General features: G+C 41.2%; 1 protein-coding gene across 6 annotated transcripts in view; it reads left to right on the forward strand.

Moving 5' to 3' along the window:
* The first annotated feature begins 170 nt into the window (after positions 1–170).
* Positions 171–14,120, forward strand: part of ap1b1 (adaptor related protein complex 1 subunit beta 1) — a 28,547-nt gene continuing 14,597 nt past the window's right edge. Inside the window, exons 1-18 of one of the 6 annotated variants that reach the window (XM_084551041.1) lie at positions 171–913; positions 2,317–2,377; positions 3,656–3,761; positions 3,865–4,000; positions 4,300–4,545; positions 4,746–4,936; positions 5,059–5,280; positions 5,393–5,513; positions 5,626–5,721; positions 6,119–6,234; positions 7,322–7,487; positions 8,212–8,310; positions 9,371–9,630; positions 10,677–10,884; positions 11,820–11,849; positions 11,941–12,078; positions 12,162–12,307; positions 12,396–12,525. In XM_084551041.1, the coding sequence (XP_084407167.1) occupies positions 887–913; positions 2,317–2,377; positions 3,656–3,761; positions 3,865–4,000; positions 4,300–4,545; positions 4,746–4,936; positions 5,059–5,280; positions 5,393–5,513; positions 5,626–5,721; positions 6,119–6,234; positions 7,322–7,487; positions 8,212–8,310; positions 9,371–9,630; positions 10,677–10,884; positions 11,820–11,849; positions 11,941–12,078; positions 12,162–12,307; positions 12,396–12,525 (2,499 nt within the window). In that variant the 5' untranslated portion in view covers positions 171–886. The other 5 variants (XM_084551042.1, XM_084551045.1, XM_084551043.1 and 2 more) reach the window with 5 other exon arrangements.

Below are 14,120 nucleotides of genomic sequence, written 5' to 3' on the forward strand. Positions count from 1 at the left end.
TCACAGAAAAAAAAAAAAAAAAAAAAGCCAAAAATGTGATTTACTATGATTTCGTACTTGAAAGAAAATGTCTTTGTTGCATAAAATTGTTTCCCTGCAAAATGTGCTTTAAAAAGATTGCAGTTTGACCTACATTTAGCTCATTTGGTAAGCCCCACATTAAAAATATATATTTCTAATTTATATTATTTGTAGAAACTGTTTTTGAGGCGCTCAGAGATTATTCTAATGTTTGGTCCAACCCTATTAAATGGATGATCGTGGATAAACATGTGTTAATGTTAAAAATATCCCTAAGTTTGACATTTGCAGGGTTTATACTGCATTAGTTATCAAATAAAACGGTTATACTAACACGCCATTTGCAGAACCATTATTACTTTCAGTAACTTTAATTATTGTTGTCAACTTTTAACAGAGAGTGTTGTACAGACATCCAACCAGTATTTATGCTAAAAGAGCATATCTTTCACAGAGGTGTTGAATTACTTTATGATCAGCCCTCTGTGAATGAAAGATGACGTTGCCTGTTGTTATTTTGTGGAAAGACGGAAGTAAATCAAGTGGGAGTGGACGAAGGCCATCACAGCTCCTACTACGCCTGTCACGGTAAGATGTTTGTGGAGATTTTCTCTCTGAATTCACTGGGCGCCGAGTTTAATTTTAACTCCAGAAGGTACGCTAATTCATTGGGTACGGTCTGAATTAGGCCGCTAGATTAAGAGCTTAACTATCCCGGCGAAGGCTTCCTTAAGCCCCTGCTTAGAAGGTCATGTCTCAGCTTTGCTAGCTGGAGAAGTGGCAGGCGCTAGCTGGCACTGACAGAAACACTGCACCAGTTAGCCGTTAGCACCAGTTTCATTCATCTACCTTAACTGCCGCAAACATGCAAGAATGGGCCAATCAGTTATGCGTGAGTAGCGGACTGGCTCGCACTGATAACTGCGCAGCAATTGACTCTAATTTACCTTCATTTTACGTTTACAACATGTTTCGGCGAGCTCCCAGATGTCCACTCTCGAGCCTGCTATGCTAACGTCATCGTAGCCTGGTGCTAGCTAGCTAGCGAACCTTCCTTCTACTTTTGTGGCTAAACTAGCTAAATAAACTCAAGTCAGTTTGTGCTAACTGCGAATATTGTTAGTATGCAAATTGTTTAAGAGTACATGGTTTGTTTGTTGTCATTTTGGCGTGTTAGCTGCGTGTTTTATCGTACTAATGCACCGTAATGAGCTAAGCCGTCTTGCTAGCTAAGTCGTCAGCTGTGTTAACTCGCCGTATTTGGTTAGCTTGTGGCTAGTTGGCAAACTGACGTTGGCAGCAGCTACCTGAAAGTTAGAGAAGCGTGCACTGAGATATTTACCCAGTTTGTTGACGCAGTTTACTGTCGCTTACCGCAAGCTAACATTAATAACTGTTAATGCCTCGGCCATTGTTGTTTTGTGCATTAAAAAAAAAAAAAAAAATACAGATAATAGCTGCTTTATTGTTATATTCAAACGGATAAATTCAAGATATTGTGCATATTTAGCATATTTATTTCATGTCTATAGTACAATGTGATTGAACGGATTGTTGTTGACTGTAATCAAGATGGCTATGACTTACAACAACAAATCTGCATATGACTTTTTAACATATACAGTAAATGGTTAGTGCAACACTAAGTTATATTTAATCGGATCAGTTTTATTGGCCATGTACATAGTACACAGAAAATGGATTTGTTCTCTTTGTTGTCCCTATCCGTTTGTACACACAGAGAGATCTGAGCTGTGTGGTTAAGTTGCTCAGCCGTGGACATAGAGGTGCTCAGAACCAGTGGCCTTACGGTGATCACTATGTCTCAGCTCTAGTAACACTGTAGTAATGCTTGTTTTACTGTTTAATCTGAATATGTGTGCTTTGTGCATGCTGAGCAACCCCCCTTCAACTTAAAACACTGTTAATATAACAGCAAGTAGTTTCATTATATAAACCGACTTTTCAAGGGGTCCTGGCTGAAGAGGTAAACAGGAAAAGGAAATACACGTGCGTCAGAAAACATTTAAACTTGGCCTAAGGACACACGACCCCACTTGTGCTGACTGCGAAGAATTGTTTTCAAAGAGGAGATATTAGTGTTTGGTTCAGCAAAAACCCATTGTTTTCTTTTCGAGATTCTCGCTGCCATTTGTTCAGGACAAGACAGGAATTCCTTTTATTTTCCTGCGCTTGCACTTCTAGTCCTTCCTGGTGTCCCTTTGTGATGCTCCAAGTTTCCACTCAGGAAAAGGTTTCGCAATCAACTTTCTCCTCCTCTCTAATCTTTTGCAGGAGAATCGACAATTTGGATCCAAGATGACGGACTCAAAGTACTTCACCACTACCAAGAAAGGTCTGATGTTTTACTGTTTGTTAATACAAGTTAATGTAGGAATTTACATGTTAATGTTAATCCTGTATTCAATCTTCTGTCATTGCCAGTACATGTGTATTGTTTTTAAACAAGTGCTCTGTCGATTTTGTAGCACTGTTATCTGGGTGTTGTATTATCTCTGTCAAAGGAGACCTGTTTTTTTTTTTGTTTGTTTTTTCCAGGCCATTAGCATAGTATTTAACTTAATGCTTTTTTATTGATTCTAAAAAGTAGATATATTCCCAGTGCGTAGCCAAAGGTGCTTACTCAATTTAAAATGTTAAACGTCCTCAAGAAATGATTTCGTGTTCTTGTTTAGGTTGTTACAGATGGAGCCTGAAAATCTTAAGATGTTGTCTCCCTCTGTTATCTCACCATTGTTGCCAAGCACAGCAGCTCTGGTTATTGTAAATCAGACTGAGATTTAGCTGTCAGGGATATGACTGTTTTAGCTAACCCATAGTCCTCTCACACGTCCCAGAGCTGTTGTCCTGGGAACGCCCAGAAGCTCAGTATGTTCCCACGTACAAAGCTTAGAAAACACAAACAGATGATTTTGAGTGATAGTGCACAGACTTCCTAGATTTGATTCGGATTATCTTAGACACAATTGTGTGTTTCTTTCTGCATTCAGCTTTTTCTGCGGTTCTGTCTGATGCTTTTGTGTACAGTCTGTCAGTAACATCTTGAAGGAGATTGTGAGGGATTAACCGTTTTACTTGTGTTTGTATAGATACTAAAGTAACACTGCACTGAAATTAACTGAAGGGTTTATTTATTTTTTTTAAAGTTTTGGGTGAAGCAACACGAATCGGTAAACAAACACAAAATAAACCCCTCTGTTGTATTTCAGCAAGATTCCCATGAGAACGTGATGCTTTATTCAGTACCTTCACTCACAGTTCAGATTTCACATTGAAGAAAACGCAGCATATTCAAAGTTAGCTATTCTTAGAGAATGATTTATTTTCTGGGAGTTAAATTTAAAAAAGGACTGTAAACGTATCACTCTTTCAGACTCAACAATTGGCAATGATTTGAAATGGTTGGCATCGTCACTATTATAGATACCAGTAGTTTACCCTAGAGGTCTTCCCATCTACTCATTCTGTATTTCTGTGGGTTTCTGGCAGATGACAGTACATTACTGTCCAATATGCACATTGTAATGTTGGACCGTTGCACAGTATGGCTCTCTTCATCTCAATATGCCAAATGAATTAATTACACACTGAATGATTCCCTTTTTGTGTGCAGGGGAGATCTTTGAGCTCAAGGCAGAGCTGAACAGTGACAAGAAGGAGAAGAAGAAGGAGGCCGTAAAGAAAGTCATTGCATCTATGACAGTGGGCAAGGATGTCAGGTGAGCGAGCTAAAGTAATATATCACAAACACCAAGATTGGACTCACGTGAATCAAATTCCCCTTTTGAGGCTGTAGTCACATAAAAAACTTCCCTCTTTCAGCGCTCTGTTTCCAGATGTTGTGAACTGCATGCAGACGGACAACCTGGAACTGAAAAAGCTGGTCTACCTCTACCTGATGAACTACGCCAAAAGTCAGCCAGACATGGCTATTATGGCTGTCAACACATTTGTGAAGGTAAAGTTTAGTTATTAATGTGTAAAACATCTATGAAACTACCAATTCATAGCCTTTCATTCAAGTGGAGTAATCCCTGTAGTTATTAGACATGTTTGGTGCAGTCCCTTACCAATGTGACCAACTAGTAGCAGGAAGTTTCTAAGTGTTGTATACAGGGTATATGAACTTATATTATATCCAATACTTATACTCTCTAACTTAAACTCATGCCTGAGTATATAAGATGCAGAATTGTGTAGAAATAAATCTTGTGTTTGTGGCAAAACTTACAAACACGGTGTGATCCACCCATCCAGGACTGTGAAGACCCCAACCCTCTCATCCGCGCACTTGCTGTTCGTACAATGGGCTGCATTCGTGTGGACAAGATCACGGAGTACCTCTGTGAACCCCTGAGAAAATGCCTGAAGGACGAAGACCCCTATGTGAGGAAGACGGCCGCCGTGTGTGTAGCAAAGCTCCATGATATCAACGCCCAGTTGGTGGAGGACCAAGGTTTCCTGGACACTCTTAAAGACCTCATCTCTGACTCCAACCCCATGGTAGGACCTACTGGCTAGTTATTGAACTAACCACATTTCTTACTCTAGATATCTTTTACTGATAAGCTCTTGTCTGGCACACAACATGACGTCAGGATTATATTACAGTGACTTCTCTTTTGTATCTTAATACTGTCTGGCCACTGTTTTTCTTGATCATTTACGTATTCTTGTCTTCATCTTGTCTTCCGTATTCTTAGGTTGTAGCAAATGCAGTGGCAGCGCTGTCTGAGATCGCAGAGTCTCATCCCAACAGCAATCTCCTGGATCTGAACCCTCAGACCATAAACAAGTTGCTGACAGCTCTTAATGAGTGTACAGAGTGGGGGCAGATATTCATTCTTGACTGTCTTGCAAATTACACACCTCGTGACGACCGAGAGTCCCAAAGGTAAGAGAGGACAGCGCTGCAACATTTTCTCCTCCTACATGTCACTCACTCATATTCCCCGCTGACTCTGTTTATTTTTTTTGCCTCCCTCTCTCTCTTCCGCTGTCATCAACGACCCCTAGCATCTGTGAGCGTGTGACACCACGACTTTCCCATGCCAACTCTGCAGTGGTGCTGTCAGCAGTTAAAGTTTTAATGAAGTTCATGGAGATGCTGCCCAAAGACCTGGACTATTATGGCACCCTGCTGAAGAAGCTTGCCCCTCCACTGGTCACTCTCCTCTCTGCTGAGCCTGAGTTGCAATATGTGGCACTTAGAAACATCAACCTCATTGTCCAGAGACGGTAAGCCCGAGGAGAGGGTCTCTTTGTGGCACTCTTTATTCTTTTGAAAAAGTAGACGTTAATAAGTGTTGCTTTTTGCTTACTTACAAAACTTGTTCAATGTGCTTTTTAGCCCAGAGATCTTGAAACACGAAATGAAGGTTTTCTTTGTCAAGTACAACGATCCGATCTATGTCAAACTGGAGAAGCTGGACATCATGATTCGTCTAGCATCTCAAGCCAACATTGCCCAGGTAACACAGCCACATCTATAATGCATCAGTGTCTTAGAGGATGCTCTTAAGAAAGCAAGAGACATTGGTAACAAGATCATCTGAGTGACTCAGCTGTGTGTTTTCGCTGTAGGTGCTGGCTGAGTTGAAGGAGTATGCCACTGAGGTGGACGTGGACTTTGTGCGTAAAGCGGTCAGAGCCATTGGCCGCTGTGCCATCAAAGTGGAGGTGGGTGGAGATGACGTAATACGGTCACGCGGGGCTTTGTTAGTCAAATACTTGTCTGCAGTGTAGTTCAACAGTGAGCCGAGTTTAAGTGATTGCTCGTATTTACTTGTACTTGAACTGATTCATTAATCATTAAAAGCCATCAGTAAGATATCGTTTCAAACACAAGGTGACTCTGCCGTAATGACAGTGCTGTGTCTTCCTAAGACAAGTTTATTACTGTTTACATTTTAAGCCTGTTAGAGTATACAAAACAGAATCATATTTTCAATAGATCGTTTAACCGTTTACATTCGAAGGCTACATCACTAAGGGTTTTATGTTCAGTGACAGCATTTGTACATGCTATTTTTGGTCTGCAGAGCATGACGATTTTCTTTTGCTCTTCATTCATTAGCAATCAGCAGAGCGCTGTGTGAGCACCCTGCTAGACCTCATCCAGACCAAGGTCAATTATGTGGTGCAGGAGGCAATTGTGGTCATCAAGGACATCTTCCGCAAGTACCCCAACAAGTAGGTTTCCTCTTAGACATCATTGTGGTCATCTGCACACTTAACCATCTGGATTCAGTATTAAAAGGTAAAGAATGCAGAATATTAAGTCTGCTTTACCTTTTGAACCTTTCATGCAAGCAAAGGTAAAGAAAAGTTTGGCCACGCACTGTGTTTTCAGACTGGCCAAATTACATTATACGACGTTTGACATGAAATCAATGTTTACATTAAGGAGTTATACTAGTTACGTACTTACACACACGTCATGCACAAACAGACACCATTTATTTTCTCTAGATCTTTAAATGGGTAAAGTGAAAGCTCATTACACAAAGAGATTTATAAACTAGCGTTCCAATCAGAAAATATGCTTGTCTTGGACAGCACTGAACACCCTGCCTTGATTGCAGCTGCCCAAAGGTCAGACTGATTTGGCTGCAGCGTGACTTCTGCTGTGGATCCAACAGAGTTGATTCATGTGTCAGACGAAAGCCTCTCCCACGCAGCAGTAACCTATCGTCCTAGAGTCATGAGCCTCCTAGGGAGCAGCTTTGCAAAGCTTCCTGCTCAGTTACCTTGAGCTGTATGAGTCACTGCCCATTCAAACTTACACCATTTCAGTTAATTAGGCGTATTTGGCCTTGGCATAACACGGAATAGAATAGTTATGTAAATGATATTGGTTGTTACAAAGCATTTTATGCAGATCTGGTAAACCGTAACCACAGACTTTCATTGCCATGGCAGAATACATGTTTGAGCATCTCATATGCAAAAACCAAACCAGAGCTAAAAAGAGAGTGAATAATGAGTTTGCAACTGTCGGGCTGCCAGAAACATGACACCAAATGAATGCTAATACTGTTCTCTTTCTGTTGAATGTGAAAGTAGACCATTATTCAGTAGCTTGTTTTATAAGCCAGACAGGTCGTGGTCATATTTCTGTCAGCTCAAATTTCAGATTAAGTTCTTTTCTCTCCTTGTGGCCAAAAGTAAATGAATGCAGTTTTTTCAGTAAGTTACACTAATTTGTATTATGTTTTTTTTTTTTTTTCCGTCTCTTTTAATTAATTAAAGCGCATGTCATATTGTGTGCCCTTTCCAGGTATGAGAGTGTGATTGCCACTCTGTGTGAAAACCTGGACTCCCTGGATGAGCCAGAGGCACGTGCCGCCATGATCTGGATTGTGGGAGAATATGCCGAGCGCATCGACAATGCTGATGAGCTGCTGGAGAGCTTTTTGGAGGGTTTCCATGACGAAAGCACTCAGGTATGTGGGGGGGGGATTGTTATTTGAAAAAGTCAATATGTACTGGTAGCCAAACCAATAATTTGCAGCCAGCCCTGGCAGTAAGCAGCTCACTTTGTAGTAGGAAATAATTAAAGCCATTGTTTAGCTGCTGCGAAGCACTGAAAAGAGGAGGTGACGTGCTCTACGCAAATGCAAAAGTCCTGGAGAGAACAGGTTTTTATTTACCTAACAAATTGATTTGGAAATGAGAAACATATTTTTTTTACTGCGACTTGCCATGCTCAGTGGGAAGACGCTGTGATTCCTGAATCAGTTTTTATGTGTGGCTCAGGGGCATGATTCCAGAAACATTTGCTTAGCTTAGTTAGATGTCTTCCGCTAAGTAATTGACTGTTTCCCACATTATTGCCTTAAAGAGGCTTTTCTGGATATATTAACTGATTTTATAGAAAGATATGTATTATTCAGAAAATTGTCCCTTCTCTACTGCTGGTTGTTAACGGCAAATAAGACCAGTAGCCAGAAATATTTAGCGAGGTTTCATTTCCATGAGAAACCTAACAGAGTTTAAACCTTGTTCATTTGCTTTGTGTTTATCATGGTTCAGTGCAGATCTGTGCTAAAAGATAAGATAACTAGGCTGCAGTTTGGCACTGTATTAAGTTTTAGCCAAATTATATCACACTAATTACCTTTTTTTAAAATAGTATATGATTGGTAACATATTCTCTTTGACATCTAGGTGCAGTTGCAACTACTGACTGCAATTGTCAAGCTGTTCCTGAAAAAGCCGACAGAGACACAGGAGCTGGTGCAGCAGGTGCTAAGCCTGGCCACACAGGTGAGAAAAAAACAACACTGTTCAGCTTATACTGTACGTTCTGTTTCCCTGCCACTGTCTCTGTCATCGGATATTTGACAGTCCTCCTTGTGCTGTCTCTCCACCCGTATCTTTGTCCTTTTAGTTTATCAGATGGAGCTTCCCATATTTGAAGCTTTTTCCAAAAGGTTTCTGTTATTTATCTGTTTTAGGGACACTAATATTGATCTAATGGAATCTAACTTACCTTAATAATACTTGCAGTGGGTTTAATACACTCACTTATTACACTAGCATTGTTTTAAGAGCTTTATGTAAACAGTCTGGTATTATCTTATTTAATAAAATGACATTAAATCAGCCAATTGTCTAATTGTCAAAATAGAGATCCACCTATTTATAGTGTTATCCTGACAAGGACAGATTAAACTGTATCTTAGTTGCACATTGTAGGCTACTGCGTATACAGGAGAAACACAAGCATATTTAAACCTTCAAGCAAACATGTTTTTTTATTCATTTATGTAAATTAAGATGGAAAAAATACAAAAACACCTCATTGTGATGCAGTCTAGTACAATTGCTCTGACAGCTACGGGCTTAAAAATGGTTTGATAGTTGAGGCAGAGTCTCTCTGACACGATTTCAACCAAAACAGTCCATTGTAAGCTTCGCAGAGATGGAAAAAGATTGAACTTATTCCAGGTCTTATGTAAGGTATTACATTTGTTTGTATAGATATACTGTATCTGCAGGGAAAAGGCGATGGAGGGAAACTGTCCCTCTGCCTGAAAGAGCCTGATAACAGGATATATTACTTATTTACTGAACTTACTTTTAAGCTTATTTGATTTAGTTGAAATCCTGGGAATGTTTTCCACACTAATACAAATGTACAGTGTCAGGTTGCTTCATACATTATACACATCTTGGCACTGCCCTGAGGATAAGTAGGTTTTTGATATCTTTGAATCACTGCTAAGTCTTTCATATCAGGCCTAAGACAGAAAAGAGTCTAACATTAAGTATTTATTAAACCAACTCCATAAATAATGTGCTTATGCCTCATCTCTTTCTCCAGGACTCTGATAACCCAGACCTTAGGGACAGAGGCTACATCTACTGGCGTCTGCTTTCCACAGACCCTGTGGCTGCTAAGGAGGTTGTCCTGGCTGAAAAGCCTCTCATCTCTGAGGAGACGGATCTGATTGAGCCCACACTGCTGGAGGAGCTTATCTGCCACATTGGTACTCTGGCCTCGGTCTACCACAAGCCCCCCAGTGCCTTTGTTGAGGGCAGCCGTGGTGTTCAGCACAAGAGGCTGCCTGGCAGTGCTGGATCGTGAGTCATGCACTTTGTTCTTTTTTTTTTGTGTTTCTTAACACTGAAGGCAAATAAGTTTGTGTAGTTAAGTGGACCTCCTTGGTTCTGCTTTTCTGTTTTCCTTGAAATCTGCTGAGTAGCCCTTTCTGGCAGTGTCAAGCTGTGCAGCTGTTTCTTGTTCCTTCCTCCCTTCAGATACAAATTATCACATCCAGTTCCCTATTTTGCTTGTGAATAGATAAGTTGTATCAGCAGCAGGAAGGGAACCTATCTTGTATGTAATGTTTGACTGTCAGACGCTGATATTAAAAGTGGTCAGAGTTTCAAATACTGAGTTAAACCTATATAAAAGTAAAACATATGATCCAGAAGTTCAGGTTTCAGACCACACTGAACACTACATTTCCAACTTTGTTTTCTGTTTTTGTTTAAAGCTAACCTCAGCTTATCACAGCGGGCTAGGCTCCATAACAAAACACTTTTGTGTTTAATTCAATGCAGTTTAACACCTCCACAAACTGCATCTTCCAAATGATCATACATTTGAATTACCACCTATCTTATGCTGTTTCAACATAAACTAAATATGATAACAGCTAAGATTTAGTGCAGGACTGTTATAGTGGAATGTATTTGTTTTCACTGGTCTATCTAATGTTTTGGAAAGTCAGTGTGTGTTACTTTTGTATTTTTACCGTTTGCTTTGGGAACCTCCACAACAGCAGGAGGATGAGATGGTGCTCACAAGCAAAGGCTTCTGCAAATCCTACCAATCAGAGAAAAGTGAGCGTTTAGGGAGCTAATGTTGTACAATTTTCAGGCAGAAGGGAAACTGAGCTGCTTCGCAACAGGCAGTATGAGATAAAAAAGAGATTTGTTTGAGCAGTGAATCATGCGAAGGACTGTATTAGAGTCCTTGAATAACACTATAGCTCTAAATTATACGTTCCCCAGAACAGGATTGTCTAGTTTGTGAATAAGTAATAAGTCATGTAAATTCATGAGATTCATAACTTAAACTGATGTTCCTCTCTTTTGTCTACTTCTGTTTTTATCTCTAACAGTGGCGAGAGTGTTGAGAGCCCAGACACAGGCTCTGCTGCTGGTGTTACTGATGCACCCCCTGCTGTCATCCCGTCCCAGGGAGATCTCCTGGGAGATCTTCTCAACCTGGACCTTACACCTCCTGCCACCACTGGACCACCACCACCAGCCTCCTCAGGCATGCAGCTGGGAGCAATGGACCTTCTGGGAGGAGGACTGGACAGCCTGGTACGTCTTCTACGCATATCTGAATGTAGCTGTGTGATTCTTAAGGCTGGTAGTTTCAGGTATAGGCTTATTGTTAATGGGGCCTTTAATGGTAATGTATCTTTGTGTGTTTTCTGTCTTTTGGTTCTTTTTTTGTTTTCCTTTGACCCTTCAATGTTTTCCTTTCTTTGCTCAATGCCGCACCTGCAGATGGGGGATGAGTCTGAGCCGGTAACTACATGGAATGCAAGGGCACAACATTTACAAACCATATCAGGCTTTCATAGTGGATAACTTCAATCACTGTTTTTTTTTTTTTTTTGCTCACATCAGTCAGACATTTTCATTCATCATGTATCATCTTTTATGACGTGTACAGTCAGCATGCTGTTAAATCTTTGAGTCCATCTCTTATCTCTGGGCTCTACAATGTGTTTCATCTTTCAATCAGCCGCCCATTCCCCTGCGGACGGACACTCCTCAGTCACCTCAGCCCCCACATCAGTCCCCATCGCCCCCAGATTACAGCCCCACTGAGGTTGGTCCAGGCTGGACCAGTAAAGGCCAGCACCAGCCTACAAACCCCTCCCTCTTTTTGTCCCTTTTCGTGTCACTGTGTCCTCTGATTAGTTATCCCTAGCAGTATGTTTTCCTTTATCCCACAATACGTGTAGGTGAGATTTTTGTAGCTCACTCTTTTTGGTCCGTATTTTGCTTTTCAGACACCGTAGTTTAGCTTTACCACTGTGTCAAATCACAGTTTTGTTCACTGAGCCCATCACCTTTTCACCACCACAATAGATATATTTATTTGAATGAGTCCCACTGGATTTCAATAGTCACTCAGCTGGACCCCATAGCACCTGTCCATCCATCCTTCCCATCCTGTCAAGCCCCAGGATGTTATTTGATATTGCATCAACCAATAATGTTTTATTCTTCTTCCCCGTGCTCAGCTTGGTGGTGATCTTGGAGGAAGTCCAGCTGTAAGTCATTTTGTCTAACTTTTGGTTTGACTTTGAGTATTTAGGGTGACATTGGACATACTGGGGTAACATGATGCTTTGTGATCCACAGATGGGGGCTGGTTTTGGTGCTCCTCCAGCTGCAATGCCAGCCTCTTTCACCGCCCCTGGTAGCGGTGGTCTGGATGACCTGTTTGATCTTGGAGGTGGAGTCGGTATGCCTACGGGCGCCTACAGCCCTCCCAAAACAGTAAGTCTTAATAATCTGGATAGGGCATATAACATCACTTATATGGTGGGATAAATAAAATAACTGATTCTATCTCTGATCAGATTTGGCTTCCAGCGATGAAGGCCAAGGGTCTGGAGATATCGGGCACTTTTGCTCGCCGTTCCGGGGTCATCCAAATGGAGATGACCCTCACTAACAAAGCCATGAGCGTCATGACTGATTTCGCCGTCCAGTTTAACAGAAACAGGTACGACCACTCCGTAAGCAGCGGATGCTCAGACATAAAAACACATTTTGTAACATTTGTTTTTTTTCTCCACTTTGTCCCTCTTAAGCTTTGGTCTCACTCCCGCTGGTCCGCTCCAGGTTCTAACTCCTCTCAGCCCAAACCAGAGTATTGAAGTGGCCCTTCCCCTCAACACTGTGGGGCCTGTTATGAAGATGGAGCCTCTCAATAACCTGCAGGTAACACATGCACAAGATTAGTTTCCCCTGAATAACACAGGAAGGTGCTAGTATTTATTTTGGTGGAGCTGTACTTTCCTAGTGAATTTATTTTTTTTTTTTTGTTATGACTCATAACCTTCGACTGAACAGTGATGCAGCTTGTCAATGAAAAGGTTGTCAGATGTCAAGTGCGCACCAGAAGCCCAATGCCAGCTTTATGCTGTGATGGAGAGAAGAGTAGACAGTGACGTAGACATACACATTATCTGAGCACCACAGATATTATTGTCAACAAAATGGCTGCTGTGGAGAAGCAAGAAGTTTAGATTGCGTTATCACAACTGTGAAAGGACAAACCGTTAATTTTTCTGATGGGTTATGGGACTATCCATTTGCGTGCAGAGCTATTTTTTATTTTTTTTCTCTGTCAGTTGAAACACTCCCCATAATAAAATCCAAATTGCGTGTCAGGCTGTAGAAACATTACATTGCTCCAATATAAAACTGGCAATATTTTAACTTCTTGGCTGTTTAATTTTATCGCATGTACCTGACTGTGTCTCTGGGGAAACTGTTCTGAATACATGACCATATGTCTTAACTGATTAGTAATGCATCCTCGCTGTTACTCAGCTACACTCTTGAATTCCCACAGTGTGAATAAAACTGGATTAAAACATAAAATAGACTTCAGCGGCCTTGTAATGGGTTGTAAGTAAAGAAAAAAAAAAAAAAAGAACGTCAGAGGCTTGGTCTGTTTTTGATCAGGGTGGTTCTTTTAACTGGGCCGAATGGTGAACGGATGCCGTGTGCAGCTGGAGAGAGAAGATAAGAGTGTCAAGGGGGGTGATAGAGATGGGCATAGTCATTTGTGGTCTCACAACACATGGCTCCTTTGTTTCCCCTGGCCTCAGCAGTCCTGCTAACCTTTCTACTCTGCTGCCTCAAGGCCCTGCTTTGATGGGTACTACTGTCTGTTTTGACACATCCCCAAATATTTTATTTTGAGAGCTTATTCTGTGTTATTTTTGTCGTGATTGAACATAATGGCCCAGATATCATTCTGAGTGCTCTTTCAGCTACTGATGTGTGGGAGTTTTTTTTGTTTTTTTTTTTATTACACTTGCGGTTTCTAAAACAATTTCATCACAAATGAACACATTTAAGGGGAATGCTTTTGCAACTTGGGGTGCAATTTTTATACCTAGACCTGCACCGGGCCTTCTGCACTGACGCGGCAGTTAAAATTTAAAACATTTAAGTGGTTTGTTAGACTTTACAGTATCCTTAGGGCCCGTCCACACGTACGAAAATGATCTTTTTCCTCTCCGTTTTCGATCATCGTTTCAAGAAATATCCGCGTCCACAAGGATCCGTTTCAGCACGACCGAAAACGCTACTTCCTATTCCAGGCCTATAAGTGGCGCTGTTTCGGTTTCAGAAATTCTCCAAAAAGGGAGAGGAAGATGCGGAGCATGCGCATAAAGCTTGAGCGCTGTTTACAAATCGCCTTTTTTGCTCAGCGTGGTGGCACAGGAGCATGATATTTTGCCCTAGTAACCCTAATAGGCTCAATATCGTCTCCAGCGATGAAAACTAGCATGTAGTCCGCC

Source organism: Chelon labrosus, assembly GCF_963514085.1.
Source record: "Chelon labrosus genome assembly, chromosome: 9".
Taxonomy (NCBI): Eukaryota; Metazoa; Chordata; class Actinopteri; order Mugiliformes; family Mugilidae; genus Chelon; species Chelon labrosus.